Raw genomic sequence first — 25,191 nt, 5'->3', positions numbered from 1 at the left:
TATACTTAAGACATCCATAATGTTGGACTATTTAGAAAAGCTTTATCCTTTAAAAAAGTTGTGCCTAAAAAATTTTGACTAAGGCAGCAATGCTGATAGCTGAAGTATGCTTACACTCTCACGGACGTCAAACTCTTGTAAACATTAAAATCAATAATATACACAAATCTAGAAAAGCCCTGGAAATTGGAATCCCTGACATCCTCAAGACGTCAGATCCGAAGCATTTTAACCACAGCTAATTCTTTCAGAATTCAAGAACAAGTCCAAATCATGCGTAGTCTCCGCAATATGGAGGTATGGTATAGGTGATATAGAAGTAACCAAGAAGATCAGAAATAATAGCTAACAATTATTCATATCGTTTAAAAGGCATCATAAGTCAATCGGGTTTAGTCAGTGGATGAAATCAGTTCTGGAAGACAGTTGCATCAAAACGAACACTTCGTCGGCTTATCCAAAGAGGTGCAACATCAATATCTACAGCATTCAAGGCAATCAATCTGAACGTTAGCTGAAGGGCCGGATAAAATTTTATAATTGTCAGACAATAAATGCGGAAGATTATACCAAGGCGATACTAGATTAAGCCTTTAATTAAACATTAAGATATGTGAATTTTTACATCGTTATTTAGCTAACATAACCTTATGCTTTGTACAGTGTTATACTTTGTTTCTATAGTTTATACTGTTAATTATAACTCATTGCTGTTCAAAGTTTTACATTGATAAAGCGTTAGGAAGACGAATAGATAAATAAAAGAGATCTTCTACTCCATAAAATTGCCATCTCTAAACATCTATATATATAATCCTAAGAACGAGGCTTCAAATATAATCGAACGATCAAACGAGCTTCACTGAAGTGAAGTTCGATTGCAATTATATGCAGAGCCTCGTTCGAAGAAATTATATCTCATCCGAATTTAAGATACTTTGTGTCCCCTCCCGCCAGATTAGGCAATTTTAACTTCAAAACTCTAAAAATGAAGAACAAGATGGCGGAATGTCCCTTAGCTCCTGGCTGATTTTTCTTTTGTCTTACTTTCGACGTTATGATATGTAGGTAACAACAGAGAGCTACTTGTACAATCTCTTCGAACACAGCTTTTCATATAATTGTGATCGACTTCGCTTTAGGAAAATTCGTTTGATGTTAATTACATCGTATTAAAACGTATACTATATAAAACAATCTATAAATACATATTATATTTCAAAACAAAAGGTATTCTATAGCAAAATTCATTAATGGTTTCGTAACTACGAAAGTCACGGATCGTCCAGAAAGTAATACCTGTTTACATATGAAACGAATATAGAAGCTATATAAAACGGTAGAATGTGCTTATAAAAGTCACCTAATTTCATTCATACGTTGAAATATATCACGTATATTCGTATTTAAATGACTAATATTGTTATTGTTTAAAATAGCGATGCGAATTAAAAATTGTGCCGATGATGAAGCGCACTGTTCTGTCACACTTTTAAGTGTCCATCATTTTAAGAAGTTCATCATCCGTTAGGAATTCACTATTGAATTATAGCAGTTGTTGGTAATTATGGATGAATTAAGGTCATTGATAAGACGATGAGTACGGGAATCCAATACGGATAGAAACACTGTAATGTGATCATAAACGTTCTGGGCATCCGTCTCTCATTACAGAGAAGCTCATGAAACATGTCTACGATTTTATTATAAATGATCGACGTATCACACGAGCTACATTTTGCAAAATTGAAAGAACTTTTGAGTCGATAATACCTAGCATGAAACAATGATTTAAAAGAATACGTGAAATACAGGTTATGTGAACTCGTGACGGAAGTGTAAACTCGTCTTACGTTAAGTTAAGTGTTCAAATATTATAAAAAGTCAAAGTGATTGTACCGAAAAATAAATATCCAAGCATATATACTAAAGTTACATATGAAGAAAGCTTTTTAAAATGCATTTCTATTGTGGTTATTTAAAAACTGGTATTATTCTCTAGATACCTGCTTTTTCCATATACTTATTACGATCAAACAAATGTCTTGACACTTTCGGGCATCTTAATATATTTTATCTTAATATATCTCGTTACGAAAATATAACAAAGTAACGAACATAGTATTAAATTAGTTGTTAAATCCAAACAATAAAACCATGTGTCAAATATACAAAACCCCAGAAAAAGCTGATACGTAATGCTCTGCATAATTTGACAGTATGAATGAGATTCAGTTGCTTATATTAACTGTATTTACAAAATCGATGTTACTCACCAACGTTCTCGTATTGTTAAACATATTTGACGTAATTAACGATGAAACTCGGAACTTACATGTCCTTAGTTTGAGTTTAAAAAATAGATTGAAATTAACTGATAAGATTCCGAAAATGCACAATGCATTGAGAAAATATTCAGACTAATACAGAAAAGCATATTTGCATATGGCCAAACTTTTATTGTTCAATGCTTCCGTTCTTTCTCTATACATTCTTAGTACATACAGTTACTGGAAACATTTGAAAAATGTATCTCCTGTAATTTAAACTATTTAAAATAATACGATATCCATAGATCTTTAACGTTTCTCAAAAGCAATGCAGCATATTACATTTTTGACAGTTGGTAGCGTCACCGTTTATTCGACCCATTGGCAACTTCACACAATCAATTGTCATATGCGGGAATGACAATATATGCAATATACGAAGATGATATATCATAAATAACTTAATCTGCAAAAAGTGGTATCGAAAATTTAAAGATGAAAATTTTTATCTGACAGATGCATCTTGTCCTGGACGTCCTGTCACCCTGGACGTTCTGAAATCAATCAAAATCTAAACCAAAATCTAAATCTAAAATCAAGGTCGTAATCGATGGCAACCACCAGCTAACAACACGAAAGGTTGGTCAGGTATTAAACGTATGATTTGATATGACTGTTTCAAGACATATACGTGACCTTGGGCTGACTAAGAAGCTCGATACTTAGTGCCGTATGAATTGAGCGATAGAAATTTAATCGATCAGATCTGCTTGCGATTCGCTACTGAAACGCATTAAAGGGAATAATTCTTTTAAAGATCCCTCATTGGCAACAAAAAATGGCTTGTTTATAATAATGGTAGCCAACAAAGATCATGATCGAAATCCAACGAGACATTACGAGACATTACATTATAGCGAAGGCTGGAATTCATTTGAAAAAAGTAATGTGTATATAGTGGAACTGGAAAGGTGTCATATACTGTGAGTTGTTGCCATCTAATGAAACGATAAATTCGACCAAGTATTGTTCGCAATTAGCGAAATTAAAGAAGGCAATCGACGAAAAAAGAAGAGTTGGCCAATAGGCAGGGTGTTGTGTTCTTACACGGCAACGCGATGTTTCATTGGATACCAGGCAAAAATTACTAGAGTTCGTCTGAGATATTTTGGTGCATCCATCACATACTCAGAACCTTATACCCTCTGATGTTCATTTATCCTGTTCGTTGCACGATGTTCTTAATAGTATAGTGTGAAGTTAACAGATTTAAATATATGCAAAAATTTCTTGGACACATATTTTGCGGAGAAGACACGAATTTTATAAGAAACGAATATTTCTGCTGTCAGAAAAATGGCAGAAGACAATCAATCAACATGGAAAATGTATAATTGATTAAAGCTATGACTAACTGTTTAAAAAAACAATAAAAGAACGGAACAAATTTATATTACAATCTAATACAAAAATTCTCTGCGAATCTGCATAACAGATACCTTCGCTTTTTGAACAGGATAAAAGTAAACTACTCATTTATATTGTTTTTTTAGGAACTAGAATCGTTTTAGAACTCTTGAGAAGGAATTATTCGTAAGAAACAATTCTTCATTTTAATAGTACATATTGACGGATTATCTTGAAAAATAAATGCATCTTGATTAATTCCGCTATGTCTTCATACGTATGTAATTTGTACGTGATCAATGCTTTTCAATTTAGCATTAATAAGGCAAATATTTGTTTTACCCTACATCTGATTCTCATACCAGTCGGTGTTTCATTTAAAATATAAGACTATTCGTAAAATCGCGAAGATAGTACGATAAACTATTCTTTTGGCGGGTAAACAGTAAAGAAAACCTGGACAGTATCGAGCGTTGCTATTATTCTTCGTCGATACAACGACATACCGTCGTGATGTGTAATACATTGTTTCATCAACAAGTCTATCGCGATGTGTACAGTCGCGTTTACTGAAGTTGCATGTTGTACATGCTTATGATGCATATATGTATGTATATGTACTTTGTTTGTGTTTTCAAGGGTCCTAACCTAATTTTCAATCACTAAGTACACCACAACAGTATTCAAGTACTCGTACTTTTTGATGTAAATTATGTTATTTGTCTCATAGTAAAATGTAGATAATTGAAAGGTTCTGTTTACTTTACCATGATATTATTAATAATTTGTCAGCATTCGATTTTCAATTCTATAGGAAACGGTAAATGTCGTTATCAGGAAAGCGAAAGTTTGAATATAACTTGTTTATAAAAAAGAAGAGAATATATTGTATACAGAATGTTATGAAATTGTTGAATCGTTAATCATTGAAAAACATTGTTAACATAAATTGTTAAATTGTAAAATATTAAATAACATGAAACATTATTAATTTATTGTTAAACGTGCAATCAAAATGATATTAAGAAACAAAAAGTTCATAATATATATTTACAAAAATTGAAATCAATTGCTAGCCAGCTTTGGACACAATTTGTAGCAGTTATTAAGTTCCCATATTATTACAATTGTTTCCCAATGAATTAATAAGACGGATATCCATCTTGCAGTACTCAGGTTATTGGTGAATATTTAAGTACAAAAGAACAGTGGCTGATTGCTTATAAAACTATTCTCTAGTCACCTCGGTCTTCTGACTCGCGTTCCTTATCTTTTTTCCTATGAGTCATTTAAAAGGTCGACGTTATGTCAATTGAAAACATAAAACATTTGAAGCAGCAAATCCGTACAGCATGTGATGAAGCTAATAATATATAATAACGAATATACAATATATAATAATAGTAAATAAAAAATAATAACTAATAATCGCACGATCAGGCAAACGATATATGTAACTGGATCTCGGAAACATCTTGAGTGCGACGCAAACTTCATAGCATCGCAACACTGTCTCTATCTCCTTCCAGCTTTCTATAAGTTGCCGTCTCGAACGCACAAACTGCGCGATTCAAAATTCATCGTCATTTGACATAAAAATCGATATAATTGTGGAAGAAATCAAGTTGCGTTAATCCGATTTGTGTCGCATTGCTTCCCTGAGGAGTAAGCGTAATAAAATATAGCCTATGTCCATCTGAAGGAAATGTATTTTTCAACAGTGAATATTATTACGATACTCAAATCGGTTGAATAGTTCCTGAAATTACTTCGAAAAAACAGAATGGCATCTTATGTCTCTGTAATATTACTATGGAATATGCGTGGATATAGATGTACATATGTCTAAAAAAAACTGTCATGAAGCATTCAAATTTAATTGTGCTTATTATTAAGCATTGTGGTGGATCCATAATGGCGTGGGGCTGCTCTCGATATTTAGAGTTGTTAATTTAGTTATATGTTTCATCAAAGTCGGTACTTTGAAAAATCAATCATCAATATATCAAGATACTATAAAAAAATTTGTACAGAAGCATTTAATTAGAAGATTTATCCTGCGACTCCAATGTCTGGATTTCAAACCCATGAGACATTTATGGGATCATTTAAAAAAAGAGTTCGAGAAATAATAAAACTAAATTTTAAGAGGCATTGCAAACAGGCAACAATATCGCTAATAATTTTATTAATTCTATCCGAACAAAACTAAGCCGTTATTCGTAGTAAAAAATATTATAATATCATATTAGAATACATAGACATACGTATTTTTTTTATTTTATGTACATTAATCATATCATTAACTTAGGTACCTTTCGAATTATATTCAAAATAAATATCTATTTTCTTAAAAGTTGTAAGAATATTTTCAAATTTTTTCTTGCTTATATATTTAACAATACACCTCTAATTTGTAGCAGAATTTTTCATTTATCTAATATTTAATATTTAATATTAATAATTTGATTTTGAAGTAATAAAGTCTGATTTTTCAAACCTGCCAATTTACTTTTTAAGACTATATCTTTATACGAACGTTATTCCCTTTTCTCCTTTTCTATGACGCATCAAATTTATATCCAAAATCTTGCCTAAGCTTTTTGGAACATACTGCGGATAAAAAGAATTAATCCATAAGATAATAATAGTGATGACCATGTATTACTTATAAACAGATTAAATACATACAGAGTGGGTCAATAAAAAATACTATCTAAAATAACTCGTTCGCCATTTGTTTGATCGAAAAACGTCTTAAATGAATTATGTTACATTTGAAGGGAATTATCGAATGGATACAGTTTTATTTTCTGACATGTCAAGATGACCTTGAATTTTTTTAATGGTACCGTATATTTTCTGCGACATTAATCGATCCTGTACATTTTCTACAAAAAAGTATTAACTTATTTATACCGAAAAACCATTAGTTTGACAGATATTTTAACTTTAATTTGTTAAATTTAGTGTATGAAGTACAAAGACAACGTCAGTTGTCTCTTCCAACATAATTCATTTAAAACGTTTTTCGATGAAACCAATAGGTAACGAGTTATTCTAGATAGTTCTGTTTATTGACTCACCATGTACGTATAAACTCTGATAGTTCAAATCAAATAAACTTTTACTTCTTTACATGACACCATATGATATCTTTTATGTAATGTTGATGGCTATACGCAGCGAATTCAACACGGCTGTGTTTCCTCAATAATTTCTTTAGAGAATCAGTCAAAAATGCATATATTAGTACAAAATACATATATATTAGTATTCTGTAATTGAGATAATCCGAGTATCGTTATCTATACAAATCCGCTATTTTCCGGGCATATATTCTGCATACACAGTACAATAATAATATATCAACTATAACAAATAAACATCGCTTTTACTAAACTGACAAGTTTAAAATACACTTATTACAACAATATAAACATGTACCATGGCAAGAGAAGCAATCTTTGACTAACACGTTTATACCGTTTGCATTCAGTAAAGCTGCGCATACACTAGCGACAGTTTGTCGTTTCTGAAAAGAGCATCTGTTGATAATGCTTATATGGACGTGCGCATATTTGACGACGCGACTGCAGGACGACTTTTTGTTATTAGAAGACGAAGAAATTGAACCGTTGATTAAAAAGCATTTTTAATTGATTCGATAGAAAGCATTACTGGATACTTCTATAACTGACTTACTTGTTAATGAGTAAATTTGTTACACTTTAGATCGATCTTTTCATAAGTTACTAGAGAAAAGCAATTGTTCATAATATCGTTGAATTCCTCTCGATGTTATCTTCGATACTAAATAAAGAAACGAATAGTATCACTAAAGAAGATCCAGACTCAGGCAAATTTCGATCTTGTCTTGAATCAACAAATTTGCGACTATTTCTATCTTTGCAATTTGTTACCAGTTGACAATAAATGCTGACTAATTTTCGTTCGAAACATTTTCTTATCAGATGACTGGAAATACCAGAAGAATCGTGCCGACCATTACGATGAACACCCTGTATATAGCTTTATTAATTAAGCTTCTGATTTATATATCATTTATTACAAAACACCAATTCATTTTGATGTACTTAAAATGGAAATTTAAACAAATCGTTGCAGGTGTAACGTCAGAAAAATATTCGTACTCGTACACGTTACGCCGTTGTGAAATCAAAATATTTATAAATTCCACAATCCGTTCGTCGCTTTAAAGTACATAACTGTATGTCTGACATGAATACTTAACATCAGATTGCTACAAGCAATATTGCAAAATTCAACAGCGAATTGAACAACTTGCACGCTTGGGATCTCAATTCATCGAACTATTAAAATCCGTATATAATGTTTTACTCCACAATAATCTACTGTCGACTGGTAGTCGTATTTTGTATGCTATATATACACGTTGTTAATATGCTTTTATAACAGAATAAAATTAAAAAGAAAAAGGGAAATATTACGAAAAAAGACCATAAAAAAGAAAATCTCTTTGATGTACCATCCTGCATTCTCCGATACACACAGTGACATTACGCGTGCGTTTTTAAGAATACGAATCAGAGGCACATGTAACGTTGGTCAACGAGGTTGTACCTGCTGGATCACGCGAGAACAACGAAGTAACGTAACAGGCGTCATTGCGCGTGCGTCACCTAACATTCAAGAGGAAATGTCACCACCATCGTGTGGCTCTACTGTATTACTCGACCTCGGGATGCTTATCTTATAAAAATCTGCGCACGTTCTCCTTCCTCCCATCGCTGATCACACGTGAACAATCTTCAATTCGGGCGTTACTACGTGTATATCCAAATTTTCTTTACAATTATCATTAATATTTCCTTTTGTCCTTAGCGTTTTTATCAACTATTCTTTTTTTTATTACTCATCTATCCTTATGCCCTTATTATTATTTATTTATCTTTCTTATTTCGCTTTCCTCTTTACTGTTGTAATCGTATTTGAAGGGCAAGGGGCAGAAACGAGGAATGTTCATTTTTCGTGATTCTCCATTTTACAGCTCTCTTTGTCTAGCAAGCATAGGATTCTATCGCTATGGAAAAATTATTTTTATTTACGGCGAATTATAGCGTGTAAAAGATCGTATTTATCTTTCTTTATGGTGATTTTCCATTCAGAGTTCAGATGAAAAGATCGAATCGAATGTAAAGTAGTGATGCCAAAGAGGAGCTAGAAGAGATGCAAAACAGATAGACTGATTTTGAGTGACAATTAGTTTATAACAATTGTGAAAAGGCTAAGACTTCAATTCCACGAAGTAAACGAAAACTTCAGATGTGAAGGTCTAAACTGTTTTGAAACTACAAATGCTGAAGAAAGACAAGCTATTATCGATAAATTTAGCAGTCTACATTCAATCAACGCATGTCTCTTATTGTTGAAAGCGATAAGTGTCATTGTAACATAATGTAACATTTCGATATAAAATCAGAATAAAAGGAGAAAATATCGTTCAAGAAATAGACATCTGTTTATGTCGATTTATTTCGATTCATGCATTAGAGCACATTCGAAGGTATTTTAAAATTGATAAAACACCTACACTCGATAAAAGAGGTCAACACTCTTTAGAACATTAGAAATTAAATGAAAATTAAAATAAAAAAAAAAGCGAATCCGAGAACACATTGCTTCCTTTTGAAGAAGGCCGAATCACTATACTCTATAAAACTCTAAAAAATTATATACGCATATTTGAAAGTTGAATGTTTCTAAAATGTTTGAGATCTCTTATGGTGATTAAAATATTTCATACCAAGTTTATGTTTATTTTATGAGAGAAAACGGACTGCTCGAATGTAGGTGAGAGTTCAGGAGCAACTTCGACTTCGAAGCAATAGAAATGTACTCTAAAACAAAATATTTCATTGCCTGACATAACGAAGAATGATGTTTATTACAGGAGACAGATTTCTCGTTCAACGTTCATACATTTACTTCAGGAAAATCTGTTTTTTATCTATCTAAAGTTTTTAGGAGAGAAAGCTTCAGATAGAGTTTCTTCGATCCTTTTTTCTTTTAATACAATATTTTGTAGCAAAATGTCCCTTATTTACATTATCTTTTGTGATTCAACAAACGCGATATGACGGACAGAACGAAAATGTTACCACTGTAGTTAGATTACTTCATTATACAGGGTGTTTTGGTACAAGTAGTACAATCGAAAATGAGTAGATTCCTTATGAAAAAATCGATCGAAGATATAGAATAACGATTTTTTTTTTGCTTGCGGCCTTGTTTCTGAGAAAATTAAGTTTGAAAATTCTTCGTGTACAGGGGCATTCGCCACGCTGTTGACTTAATCGATACTACTATAATGGTATTAGATTAGCTTCTTCATGTGTTTATGATCATGTAAACATTAGTAATGTCATGCTTGGTTTTAGTAGAAAATTGATTTTGTATGCCAGCAAATCACCGGACCTCACTTCATTGCACATTTCTTCATGGAATCGCATGAAAGAATTCGTGTATGTCGAATAGCATAGGAAACATGAATAATTATAAAGCATCTGAAGAAATAAGAACTCAAAATTCATTGGCATTAGTCCATGTTTCCATGATTCGACAAGCAATTCGTTTACGGCAATTTCCTCATTAATGTAAGTTTTAATTCCGCCAAAATAGAATTAGGCAATCTCCTTCATAATATCGTCAAAATATAATACTAGTGTATAGTGCGTACACTTAAGTGAAATGCGTGGCAAGTACTCATGCATACGAAGAATTTTCAAACTTAATTTTCTCGAAAACTTAGTCGCAAACAAAAAATCGTTATTCTATATCTTCAATTTATTTTTTCATAAGGAATCCACTCATTTCCGGTTGGGTACTACCCGTACCCAAATATCTTCTCTGTATTGTTCACGAGTTGAAAAAATTGAATTCGATTCATGTTACTTTCTCTGTTAGATGACATTTATATATAAAATACGATAAAGATATGGAGTTAATCAGAAGACGAGGATAGAGTCAACAAAAGATTGGGTCAATGTACTGCGAGATGTACGAAGTAAGCCCTTTAAGTTGTAAAGATAAATCAAAATATAAGGGAATGAACATTCTTCCTGCGAGAAAGATTTGTCAAGATCACATGTCTATGTCCATATGTCCATCTTTCATTCAACAAGTAAGAGAATTACGAATATTATGTGATAAACCTAGGTTTACTTCTTACCCAGCTGTTTATAATGACTGTTAATTAAGCAGTGTTATCGCCAATAAAAAAGAAGACGAGACAATAAAACAAAGAAAGGGAAGTTTGAATTTCTCAACAAAGCATATACAGAATTGTTAGCTATTTCAAAGGTAAGATACCAAGACCTTACAGTCCTAAAAAACTTATGCACTTCTAAGACTCCGTGATTTTATAAGATAATTTTATATTACGTATATTAAAATATATACATAAGAAATGAAAAAAGAGTCAATGGGTATTAATGAGCATTAACAAGTGGCGTTTTTTTCTTTCAAATAATAATAGTTTCACTAATAATGGAATCATTTACTTTATTTCAATTTTTTATGGTGTCCAAATTTGACAAGAATTACAATTACATTAAGATAATTAATATTTTAATATTTCTTTTTGTAATGTTTAATGTATAAACTTCATTTTATAAACAAAACAGTTAAATTCATTGAAAGTTGCCTATTTATGGACTAGTGGACTAAAAAAGTTAAGATTAAAACTGAATTTTTTGAATAAACATATTTCGTGATAGTCCTTGTTTCTCTCCCTTACTCTTTCTTTATATTTAGTTTAACCAATTATAATATAATAAAACGTCCGTTCAATGACGTTTTTATTTCAATTAGTTCCTATTACTTAGGCATATAAGCATCTAAAGTAAAATTTTGTTTGTCAATAATTTGATAACACTATAGAAATTAATACATGAATATACGACACAATTAATTCAAAGCGTGTGAAACCGATTAAAAATTTATATCCAATCTGAGGGAAGTTAAACAATGAATTATATTATGTATTTAATAATTATCATTAATATATTTTGGCATATGAATCGTACAGCGTTTGTGACAGAAGACCGAGGGAGAAATTGGTGAAACGTGAAGAACGTGTAAAAACTTCCCATACAGAAAAGGAATCTAAACTTAAGTGTAGAAAAACAAGGAATAATAATATGTAGAAAAGAAGGGAGGGGGAAGAAACAAAAGAAATGGCTATAGAAAGAGAAGAACTGCAGGATATAAAAATGTTTAAATACCAAAAATCCAACAAATTTAGATGAATGATAAAACCACTTTTATTAATAAAAATCGGTAGTAGCATAGGTATCGAAGGTTTGAGAATGGGGAAAGAAAAAAAGGATAAGAAAAATACAGACAAAATACACATATAAAATAGGTACTACGTAGAGCTATAATAGATAGTAGCACTCCAAAATATATAATGTTAAAAGAGACAAAAAGAAAAAAGGCACGAATCAAAAACCACAGGAGGGGAGCTTTGAACTTCTGAATGTATAAAATAGAAAGAAAGAGAAAAGAAAAATAGGTGCGAGTAGAAAAAAATACTGAAGAAGGACCGAATACGAACTTTAGGTAAGATTAAACTAAGAAGAAGAAAACAGAGAAGAATTAGAAGAAAACATAAATACAAGCCAGGAATTAACTGGCAAGGAAAAAATTGTGTATACAAAAACAGAAAAATAAACAGAGTTAGATATAATAGAATAATAGGACAAATATGTCACACAAATCTATCAACGTACTTAAGGAAGAGAGAAAAAAGAATATTGTTTGTAAGAGTAAGGTATGGAAATAAGGAAAAGAAAAGTAAATATTAGCTGGAAACAAGTTTAATTCCTAAATCTAAAGTCTAATTAACAAATGTGTTTACCAATAACGTATGAACCGAACAGTGAATTAAAGTTAAAGAAATCTACAGCACGTACTATAGAGAGTATTGTAAGCGCGTTTATTCAGCATCTAGCTTAAGGAGGGTCTCGCATACCAAACACAAATAAATCAAAGTAGTAAACTAACATTTTGATTGATTTTTCTACTATAGACATCTAACTCATCTAAAAATTGTTATTTTTCTTGCTTTTTCTAGAAAAATGTCATTAGAAGTTTAAGCTTGTTTTCGCGAAATTATTTTTTTCTAAATTGGCGTGCAAGAATAACTGAAAATTAATAAGGTGATTGATTCCAAGCGAAGATTACTCATCTTATAATAAACCTCGTTGAAAATTATATCTATTATATGACTTATATAAAGTCAACTTACCTGTCGAAAAAAGTTCATTTTACTTCCAAACGAGAACTTTTTCGATTCTCGATGTTCTTTTTAGAAATATGTATAATGCTGATACAAATTATCTAACTTTACGAAAATTGTTCATTTTTTGTCTTTTAATGAATATGACAAATGCTACATCCCACGCCAATAGCAATTGATTGTAAACTGCACACTGTCCGATAAACAATAAAAAATGTTTTCTATAATTGAATGTCTTCTTACATCTCAAGAAAGTTTAGTTCCATATTATCAGTTGACTTTAGAGTTGTTATACAAGATTTCTCATTTAAATACACGTACTTCTACGGCACGATATATTAAAACTCGTATGATTCGATTCAACTTTGTTCAACTATTCGTTGTAAATAAATGTAGCATCGAATAAAGAAAAATGAATCTGTTTCGACATGATTCAACTCCACTCGGCTCGGATTGGTTCGTAAACTCTTTTTGAAGAATTATAAAATTAATTCAGTAACAATATATGTATGTATGTAGACTCGATACATACGTATGTACATATATGCTTAATCTATAGACGTAGAAAAATAGCAAGATCAGTCACACTGTCGAAACGTTTATGGCCCGATTCGTATTCACTAATTCTGATGAACATACAGGCTCGGCAGCAGAGTCAGAATACTGTTTTTAGCTCCCAAAATTGTATTTTTCTTGTAATCCTTTAGCGAATTTGCACTATATTAAATGTATCATCAATACGGAGAACACATAATTGGCGTAATATTATCTGTGTTATCAGAGACTATTACTTTTCGTTTAAAATTACCAATTTATCTTTTATTAGTTACCTATTACGTGGTTTATATGCCTGGTATAATAAAGGCTTTCCAGCGATTCAATATTTAAATTATCATAATTAATTGAAACTTCTTCTACCGTAACCGATCGAAAAGAATAAATGTGATTTTAAGAAATTTACATTAATTTTAAAAATTTACGAAATATAAAAGGAAAAAACTTGATATAATATAATTGATATACTTGCAACTAAAGTACAGTGCATATAATAAAAAAATATAATGTATGAAGAATTTTATAGAAATTATATACATACATAAAAATATCGTAAAAATAATTATAATAATTATGTATGTGAGTGGGTGTGGGCACGAGTGAGTGTATGTAGGATATTGAAAAAAACATATTTGTAAAAATACAAATGAAATGTATTAACATTTAAAGAAATATATTATAAAATATTAACAAACGCAATTACTTTTCGCAGTGTCAACACGTTTAACGTCAATAGTGAATCGTCAATAATTGTTTATAAGGATATTTGCCATGTTTCTGCATGTCAGTAACGGCTAATAGCAACAGCTGCTAGTAACTGTCATAATGAATTTACGTATAATTTTCTATAACAAAGTTGTATTTTACAATTTCTCAATTTGAAGTGAGTAATGAGATAACCTTTTTACAAACAGTCAATGTAAAAGATTGACCTGCAAAAACAAGGCGTACACAAATATATGCATGTATATACGTCTCTAGATATTAGATATGCATCCTTTAGAGACTGTTGATTTAAATGAGCATGGTAACATACAACTGTGGTAAAATAATACTTAGGAACAGAAGTTATTTACAACCATCAATTTATCATCATCGAAATGAGATAAATTTGCCAAATATGAAAATAACAAGTCAATATGAAAAAACGAATTAATATACATACTTGTTATCAATAAAAATTAAATAAAATTCAATGCGTATAAGTATTATAATTTAAAAATATAAATCAACTGCACTTTATCTCTTAACATATTGTTAGTCGTAGATTGACAAATATTTGATATACACTAATTCGAGCAAAAATGTCTGTGCATTTGACTAGCAGTTCCTAACAAATTTATTATTTGCCAGAACGTAAGTATGCATTATCGGTAGTATCATGATAATTAATGAATTCAAAATTAACACGTCCTGTTTTGTTGATAATAACCTAATTCTAACATAAAAACATTTAGATAACAAACGTTGTTCCTTCATTTTTAGAGTTCTCATCTAGAACATAATCTCTATATCATTCGAATACATTTTACATCTTCTTTTTACATTTTCAATTGTCTGAATGTAAATAACGGATACAGATCATTATTAACATGAACAAAAAGGATGTCAGAAATAGCAAGTAGAAATAACACGCTAGAAAAACAAGCTTTCAAAAAAATATTTCATTTTGAGAAAAACAACTTTAAAAATCTATAATTATCTAATTTGATGAGATAAAAGTTAATAATAGTGTACTAGTATTACTAGTACACTAATAATAATACTAGTACTCTGAATGGAATTATATTACCGTTCATTGAAAAAAGTACGGAGAAGTCATACAGAATTGGCTAAAAATTCAACAACTTTCTAGTTTGGATTAGTCAATATAAAATTTCAATCTAAACTCTGTGGGAAATTATAATTATCAAAAATACGAATAAGCGATTTATACTATTCTGGATTTAAAACCAACGATATTAAATATTATCAAAATTTAACAGAAAATATATCAATTAATGCTGTTTTAAAAGTCAAAGATTTAGAGGCAAAATACTAATAATTCTTTAAAGTTCAAATATTGTATTGTTCAAAACATATTGTACAAAAATGAGTTAAGTTATATGCTAGGGCTCTTACTATCCGCACTACCTAAACATAAGCATGAGTAATGGAGTATCCGGGTTCAACGTTTTTTTCATGATTATTCAAATATATATGAAGCTTTTCTTATATATTTGAATTTAGCTTAAGGAAACCAAGTTTAATATTAGTAATATTAATATAGTATTGTTAAGAAGTACGCCGCATCTATGGATTTACAGTGACCCACCATGGGACAAGGGTGGCTCTAAGAAGAGTTAGAAACAGTATTCACTTCAGATGCAGAAGATGTGAAGTCCAAGCCTAGAGTTTACCAGGACTAGATATTAGGCATGTATATATTCATTAAGACGTAGAGCATAAGAAGACACAACGAGGTATGCGACTTGATCATCGAAAAAGCTGTTAAACGGTGCACGATATTCAAAGAACCACTGATGAATGTAATGAATCAGCTGTGTCAGTCTGATGCAGTCATTACAGATCGTGTTACGGTTTACAGCGGACGTTAAAGTATGCTATGAAGAGAAAAATAACTTGAATAAAGCGTACAAGGACAAAATCAAAAGTACAAAGATACCGCAAAGTTCATTAAACGAAGAGTAAATGCAGCTACAGCTGTTGTCCTACCAGTGATGATCGGATGTGAAGAGGCAGTGCTCTAAATCATCAAGGAAGACAAAGAAGACGTCCTTAGAAATTATAAACTAGCATCATAGCCTATAATTACGTAAGGTGATCGTTAATTACATCGTGCATTTATTCAAATCGTTTATTCCTTAGACAATCTCAATTTTAACGAGTAACTGTAATGAAAACTATCTCATGGCTATGACTAACTTATTTATTGTTTTACATAACGACTGCCTGTGGGCTAATGATAACGAAGAAGAAAACTGTCAACTGATATATCTATGTATACATAGCTCATCTCGGCTTTCTACATCGAACGGTGCGAATACTGTCATACTTTTGTCCGAGTGGGGCGCGAAGTGGATCCTGCATGAATAAAGTTCAGGGTGACACCTTCTCGCGTCATTCCGAAAGAGTTCCTCTTATTAACTTTTTTTAGAATGTGGCAAGTTTCTTAGCAGCGGTGTTGGAAAGGTGTCTTTATTTTGACCAATCCATTCGTGGATTGTTATTGTTATTATTGTTGTTGTTATGAACGCTTTATTATCATCTGGCAAAAGACATCGTACCTCAGAAGTATTACACCACCCTTTGGATGTTGGTACAGAAGTAATCAAGTATTCGGATACTCGGATCTAAATCGAGCGAGTAACCAAGTACTCAGTTATATTCGGATACCTGGATGTGAATTCAGTGAGTACCCGAGTATCACATTCGGTAGATCCGAGCAATAGTAAGAGCGCTAGTATATGCTCATAATTAAGTTGATTTTTATTCATTGAAAATTGAAATCTGTGCCGCATGTATTGATAAAATCGTAAATGAACATTTTTCAAATTAACTGTATAAGTTTTTTTTTGAAAACATGCTATGTACGTATGTAGCAACGAATGATCAAGATTCAGCATTTTTTTCATTTTAATGTTGAGTGCCTGAATACAAACGTGTCTATGAACGATTGTTAGAAATATTTAATAATATTCTAGTGGAAAATATAGATACATGCAATCTTTTTACTTTAACAACGTGTAGAGTTACGACAAAACATTTTGAAAATATAAATATAAAATGACTACTAAAAGATACTGTCTTGGAAAAGACAGAACTTAAAAAGGGGCGTTAAATTTTTTTTATTACACATCGAAGATATGAGCGTTTTTGAAGCAATTCTTATATTAGCTGACCAAATAAAATTCATTAAATAGAATTATAACTTGAAAAAGTATGTAAAAATTTAGAATAAGAAAAAGATTGAAAGTTGATGTCTCATCTCAAAAATAACTTTCTAGATCTAGTATCCTTCGATGTTTTCTTTGTTTATTATAAGAACACATTAAGCATGAAAAATTATTTATTTACTTATAATGATCGAAAATGTAAGATTCTTTTCTTATACTGTAAGATGTATTTATAATGTTTTATGAAGTCTAATTCCATCACGGTGGTGGAAGTCTTCGAAAAACATCAAGATACACCAAAAACAGGATAAGTTGAATTATTTTCATCATTCAGCTGGATATATTTGTAAACTTAACCATGTTCTTTTTAATAGAACATCATTCACTTTCTATTCTAAATTTTACACATTTTAAAACATGAATGGATTTATATGCGAAACAAAGTTCTACTTTTGTCTGCAAATAAATACCAACTATTTATCGTTTGTATTACATTATTAATAAAAAAGTTCCTATTGGTTAACATTCTAAATACAATATATATCATATACCCATGTAGTACTTTGAAAAAAGTCATTGATATTGAGAATTGTTTTTATTACTGTTCGAATACATGACTGAGAAGCCAATTTTTGTACAAATTTGTGTAACATATTCATGTCAACTAATATTACTGCTTCCTTTTTTCCTACATTTTTTGTCGTTTTAATTACCTATATTTCTTAAATGCAAAAATATATGTTAGTTTAGTATAAGAACATAGAACTAAAATATATACGTACATAGATGTATTAGATCTATCGATCAAAATGTTTAAGAAGAAAGTCAAATAAAGCAGAAAACGGAAACATTAATGTTGCGCACAAGGCAGTTACAAAATATTGCACACACGGATATATAAATAAAGAAAAGAAATATATAATTAATTGCTTAGAGTGTAAAGAAATAGAGTTGTATAAATCATTAAAAGAGATAAAAATCGTGTGCATGTATTATCAAAAGTAAAGATTAGATTGTATATTTCTGATACAAATGATGATCCTTGCTAAAGTCATGTTTAATAATTACTTCGTCATCAATACTTAACTTTCTTCAGAATTTACTATCTATCTTTATCCATAACAATAATAGTCGAACATAATATTAAAAAACTAATACAAAGATACTTAACGATAATGCATCTAAAAATCCTAGTCAAATGCGTTATAACTTTTTCGATAAGCTATCTACACGAATAGTAATTGTAATTTCTTCCGACTACAAATAACAAAAAGTGCAAATGCACAATATAGAAATTAAAAAGGAAAACCCCAATATATGTATTAAACAAAAATTACCCGAAATATGACATCCTCCGAAAAGATGGACATATGGACGTATATACTTAGATTTATCATGATCAAATAAAACGTTAAAACAAATAATTTTGCTATTCGAATTATGCTATTTCATTCGAATTCAACATTGACATAACAACGCAGGTTGCTTCTTCTAATTCTAATACATATTCTGTTTGTAACTTGTCTGGACAAATGAAATTGCTACGATTAAATTATATGCTATTAAATTTGATTTTGTTTATTGCTATATGCATACTTTGTTTTATACCTACACATTATTTTTATCTTCTTCAGTTCGTATATAGAATATCACCTAATTCTTGCCTACGATAACAGAAAATTTGCTAAATCAGATATAATACAACGTACTAATCCTTTTCATTCCTCACGCTCACCTCTTTTTCTCGTTTCTTTTTCTTCTCTTTGCTTGTATGTATTTATATGCTTTTAAGGAACGGATATATGTTTCAATATCATTTATATAAAATAAAAGCATGTTTGATGTTATGGAATATCTGTACAGACAAAATAATCGTATCATATAACCTGAAGTCTAGCAAAGCGTACGTATTCGATAACATTTTTCTTACTATCATACTAAATTCGAACTTATATTATGAAAAAAAAGCAACGATTTTCGCTAATCAGGCAAACATAACGAGTGTGTCTCTACATACTATCTCATATTAAAATAATCGAATCACGTTGAAAACGAACGAATCAGGCGATTATAGTATTATTCTAATCTCCGTATTCTTTGGTATGCGTAATATGTTAGATAATTACGATGATTCGACGAAAAGATCTTCGCTCAAATAACAAATACAACGATCTCGTTATAGAAGGCACATGAATAAAAAAAATAACAGATGGTAATGAGTAACTAGCAAGGTTTTAACTAAAAAGTATCTACGTGAAATTACATTTAAGAAATAAATTGAGAAACTTGGGTCTTTTTATGTAAAAGATTTGGTAATGTTCGTACAAAGAGATCAATCGAAAACAATACGCAATTACGACGACAAAACGTTTGGTAACAGAAAATATTTGACCGATTACCTACTTCGTGCATGTATTGTTGTGTATATGCGTATATGCGTGTAAATACAAATACATATATGTAAGGTATGCATATACGTTTACGTAGAAGATGAAAAATGTATAAAACATTGCAAAGAGACCGAGAGAGCGGCAAATGATTCTAATCGATCAAGTATAACACCTTGGTTAAATTGTTACGATATTTCGTTCATTAAAGAGACATAGATTTACGTATCAGATTCGTGTGTTCATATGTATGTACATATGTATGTATATTTAAGAAAATAAGCATATTTCTTGACACGATAATGGAATAAAGAAATAATGAAACAGCTCGATACGCGTTTTCCATTGCGTGCATATGCAGAACGCTTTGGAAAGCACGAAAAGAGCGTAAACGTTAGACTAGAGTGTAATTAAATCTTCAACGTTTAATTCCGATAAGGTTATGACAAAGGAAACAAACGTACGATTAAAGAAACGAATGGGTTTTCGAACATACGCAAATGCTGCGTATTTATCGTAAATGAAATTAGTTTCCAATGATATAAATATATTGAATATTGATATACCGATATCGCAGTAAGTGCGGGTTGAACGAAGCACTGAAAATTTGAGAAAAAGTTTTTGTTCTGAAAAATAAAGTATATATGTATATGGAACCGATGATTAACGAATCCTGTTCATCACTTTGTAACATTAATGACCGAAAAGTGTGAAAATTTGTCTTTGACACGATACGCAAGGATGGCAAGAGAAGAAGAAAAAATGAGTGTGAGACATCTTACACAATCGTCGCATGATCAAAAAGAAAAAAAAAAGACGAGGAATCTGCTGCTGTTGCTACTACTGTCCACAAGTGATTTGATAGGATAGCGTATAAAAAGTAGTACGTAAGAAGACGCGGAGTAGACGGGGTGGGATGGAGAAGAAGTGTTAGGGACGTTGGTAAAGGAAAAAAAAAGAATTGAAAGAGAAAATAATTAGGAGAAATACAAGTATAAAATCGGCATGGCATCCGGCGATGTTTCGCAGGCACCGAGGAAACACGTTCGTCGAATACTCGTACGAATATAGGGACGCAAATAGTGCATGTAGTACGGTTGAGAAAAAGCCATCACCGCACGTGCCAAAGACCAAGATTTAACGTACTCAATTGCGGCAACTTCATAATCCTCTCTAGACCGTTGGTACTTATCCTGGTGCATCCATAAAGATCGATACATTTCAAATGTTTCATACTCTCGGCAATGGTGTAGAGTCCTTTATCCGTTAATCTGCTGCACTGGCCGATGTTCAGTGTTTCGAGATCGTGCAAGGTCTTTGCGATCTTACAGATACCTTCGTCGCTGATTTGACAGGCAGAGAGAGAAAGTAATTTTAAATTAAACAATCCTTGGGAAATGTGAACGAGCGCTTGATCTCCAATCTTGTCGCAGAACGATACATCCAACGAGGAAATCCTGCTGCCACCTTCCGCGAGATAAGCCATACCGATGTCGGAGATATTATCGCAGGATCGAAGATTCAGTTCGCGCAAGCTAGACATCTTGGCCAGATGTTTCAACCCCGAATCGGTGATGCACACACAAAACGAAAGGTTAATGGATTTCAAGGTAGTTAAACCGATCGACACGTGCCTGAGGGCTTCGTCGCTCAACCGTTGACAATCTTGAAGACTCAAATGCTCCAACGCGAGATTTCCCCCGGCTGATTCTCGATTTACACCAGCCAAATGAGCGATACCCAAATCAGATACTTGCCAACAGCTTCGTAAATCGAGTCTTTTTAACTTTTTCAAATTCCATGCTATACAGAGAAGTCCTCCGTTTGTAATGTTACAGCAACCACCGAGTTCTAAATGCTCGAGATTTTTTAAATACTGCACTATCCTACCGAGAGAAATATCCGACACTTGTTTGCACAGTGAAAGATTCAGTTCGATAAGCGTGGCATATTCTTGACAGAAAGCGTTGATTAAGCCTACATCGGTGATATTATAGCAACCTGAAAGATTCAAGGCCTCCAAGTTCGGCACGCCTTTCAAAACATCGCCAAGACCTCTTCGCAATGACAATACCTGGACCCTTTTTACCCCTCTTCTTACCAGACTAGCAAATAATGCTGGGGCCTGCTTTCTTAGGTGTAACCTGGCCTCAACCCCTCGCCAGACAGACCGGTAATATGCCGCGTCTCTCCACGCGGTACATACTTGGGCAGCGCGTCCTTTATCCCTGACCTCCAGGTAGCTAAAGATCAGCGCCAATATTTCAGGATACAGGCAGGAGATATGCGTGCTCGGTACTGTGACAGTACCACGAGCAGTTACTTGCGGTTGTTGCCTCGACGAAAGACCTTGCGCGTACACCGGTAGGCCAGTCGTCGCACCGCTGGTATAATGTGACGGCGCGTTACTTGAGTTGTAAAGAATCCCCTGATTCTGCGGCGACGTCGGTATCGCAGCCAGGTGCGGCTGGTGTAACTGATAATAATGTCCTGAACGATGAAGCAACGTTGTGCCGCGACTTGGCGTCAATGCCGGAAGTTCCGTCATCAACAGCTGACTTTCCTCCATCTTGCCCACTGATATATACACACGCGCACACACATATACACGTTTTTCAAAAACTTCGAGCCTTCACAATTATTTCACGCACGTTTCCTTCTTTCTTCTCTTTGTTTCTTCTTTCCCGTTTCCTTTGCCTTACCGTCTTTCCTCTCCCTTCCCTTCCCTTTCCTTTCCTTCCCTTCCCTTCCCTTCCCTTCCCCAATATCCTCCAGTCCGTCTTTATGGAATCATCTCTTCACACCTCTGACTCTCGCTTTTCCTTTCTTCCATGCACCGCTATTCTCCTTCTTCCTCACACTCAACGATCTTGTACCATACACGATTCATATTTCAAGTACAATCTTCGATTCTTTTGTCTAAATATTAATTCGAGATCGGCAATAATCAGTCTTGAACAGTTTACTTTTCTGTCGTACCGATCGTTTGATTAAATTTATCAGCAACGATAAACCCATTCTAACTAACAAAACGAAACAAAAGGGAGAAAGTTCGTCGATTGTTTTGTTTTACGATTTTCTGTCCCACGCGGATCGCTTAGCACTCGCGAAACACCGCATATCACATGTAACACTACCGTATTTTTCGATTCCTATTTCCCTTCTTCCACGCGTTTCGCTTTCTTCCTTCTTTCTTGTTCTCTATATTTCTCTCCCTTACTCGCTCGTTCCCTCGCTCCTTCCCCAAGCTCCCTCCTTTAACCTCCCTCACACCGTCCTTCTCTTCTTCTTCTCTTTCTATATATGTACAAATACGTGTATATATTCATCTACTATAGAGTACATACACACACGCGCGCACGCGCGCGCGCGTGTGCGTGCGTGTGCTTGACTGCCCGTGTATATAACTTTATTACGTATCTGTATCTGTAAGCGCGCCCGCAAGCGCGCGTATCTATATATGTGTGCATACGCGTACGTCGTGCGTGTCGTGCGTACAATGTGTAGTAAATTTTTCTTTCTCTTTCTTCGATGTTTGTATCACCCCACCAGCACTTCCCCTCGTTATTCTGAACTTTTTCTCGCTTGCGATCGTTGATTTCTTTTCGATTCTGCTCTCTTTACCCCAGTTATTACTTTTTCTTAGACGCGATACAAGTATCAGCGATACTCACACGCACATCGCCGTTATCTCCTTTTCAGGTAAAAACAAATTATGAACAAATTATGTCAAGCGCCAAATTTATTCTTTTCCACACTCTGATATTGTGATATTGTCTTTGTATTCACTGCCTTAACGGTTGAACGTGTCACAAAACCACTCGCGTAACTGGCTTACTGGCTTCAAAACGAGACACATTGCCAAAACATAAACCGGTGCGCTGCCAGTCGCGAACTGTTGTTCCAGTTACCTAAAGTTAGATGTCGTGTCGTCGCTCTGTTATAGAAGGAGAGCAAACTTCATTCTAGCAAAATCCCGATTGGCTGCCAGCACTCGAGTCTCAGTCACGTGACTACGTTGGCGAATATCGATTCGGGTTGCGCTGCGGCGGCATTTTTAAGTTTTCGTCAGGAGGTGGGGGTACGACACCGTGTATTCCGAACCACGTTGCTAGAACACCTTTCCTTAAATTTTCCTACATACTGTATTCTTATTTTATATAACCTTTTTTCATTGATTTTGATTTTCTTTATTTTACAGTACTTTTTTTCATTATTAATTTGGAAAAGGAAAGAAATGGAATTCGTTCCTTGCGTTTTTTATCCTGTATTGTAACGTTTTAATAATTATCAATAATCTTCATAAAAGATTAAACAGTTACAATATTATTTTCGTATAACTTATTTTAATTGGAATTACATAACGTTACGAAATAGTAAATAGTTGCATACGAAAAAGTAAAATAAAAATTCGTTATGAATATATATATAAGATATGTTTCTATTAATATATTGTTTAAGAAATATAGAATAATTACAAAAATTTATATACTGTTAAATAGATGAAACATTTTACAGACAAAACAAAGCGAGGCAATGTTACAATTACATTACATGAAAATTGTAAGTAAATTTAGAATAATCAGTTCATAAACTTCATTATGCATAAAATATCTGCCATATTTTAATTAGCATAGCTTATTTTTAAAGTGGTAAGTTCTGTAGCATATACTCTATATTTAAAAGTAATTATTTAAGAGAAATTATTAGAAATGAAACTATTATAATAGCATACGTTAGAAAAATTGAATATGTTTAGAGGTAATATTTTTTTGTAATATACAAAATAATAATACACAAACTAAAATTTTACCAGTATTTGACTCTAATATATATTGACTCTGATGTATAGTAGGTAATAGATATATATACATATATATATGTGAATTACCTACTACATAATATTACTACGCGTTTATATTGTGTGCACGTGTATGTATATATATACACGTTGCCTTGTGTATTATATATATATATATGTATATATACATATATAAAATAATATGTAAATGCTCAACTTAATATTAATCAATGTGATAAATATTTCATACAATTAAAGTTATTTAATAATCTTTCTTTCCGTCAAAACGAAACACGTTGAGTAAGATCAATTTAAAATATGTGAGTGCTATAGATTTTAGAGTTTACTGACAAAGGATATGTATATATGTATGTATGTGTTTATAATGTATGTATATATGTATATATGTACCTATGTATGTATATATATATATACTATGTAAGTATGGATAACAATACTAGTATCATAATATATGTATAAATTACACTGTATATCATTTTACACGTCTATAACAATACGTTATATGTAATTCTTATTAATTTATATGGTTACATGTAAAAATTTTTTTATTATTCTTTTTATATACAAATTT

At 32.1% G+C, this 25,191-nt stretch overlaps 1 protein-coding gene across 1 annotated transcript; it reads right to left on the bottom strand.

Moving 5' to 3' along the window:
* Window positions 1-16,357: 16,357 nt before the first annotated feature.
* Window positions 16,358-23,717, bottom strand: LOC100748656 (F-box/LRR-repeat protein 14). The gene has a single exon (XM_012388658.3). It carries the CDS (start codon window positions 22,365-22,367, stop codon window positions 20,910-20,912), a length of 1,458 nt encoding a protein of 485 aa, XP_012244081.1. The 5' UTR covers window positions 22,368-23,717; the 3' UTR covers window positions 16,358-20,909.
* Between the last annotated feature and the right edge of the window lie 1,474 nt (window positions 23,718-25,191).

This window comes from Bombus impatiens, unplaced genomic scaffold (assembly GCF_000188095.3).
Source record: "Bombus impatiens unplaced genomic scaffold, BIMP_2.2 scf_0565, whole genome shotgun sequence".
Classification (NCBI taxonomy): domain Eukaryota; kingdom Metazoa; phylum Arthropoda; class Insecta; order Hymenoptera; family Apidae; genus Bombus; species Bombus impatiens.
This window is presented reverse-complemented; position numbering and strand designations above follow the sequence as displayed.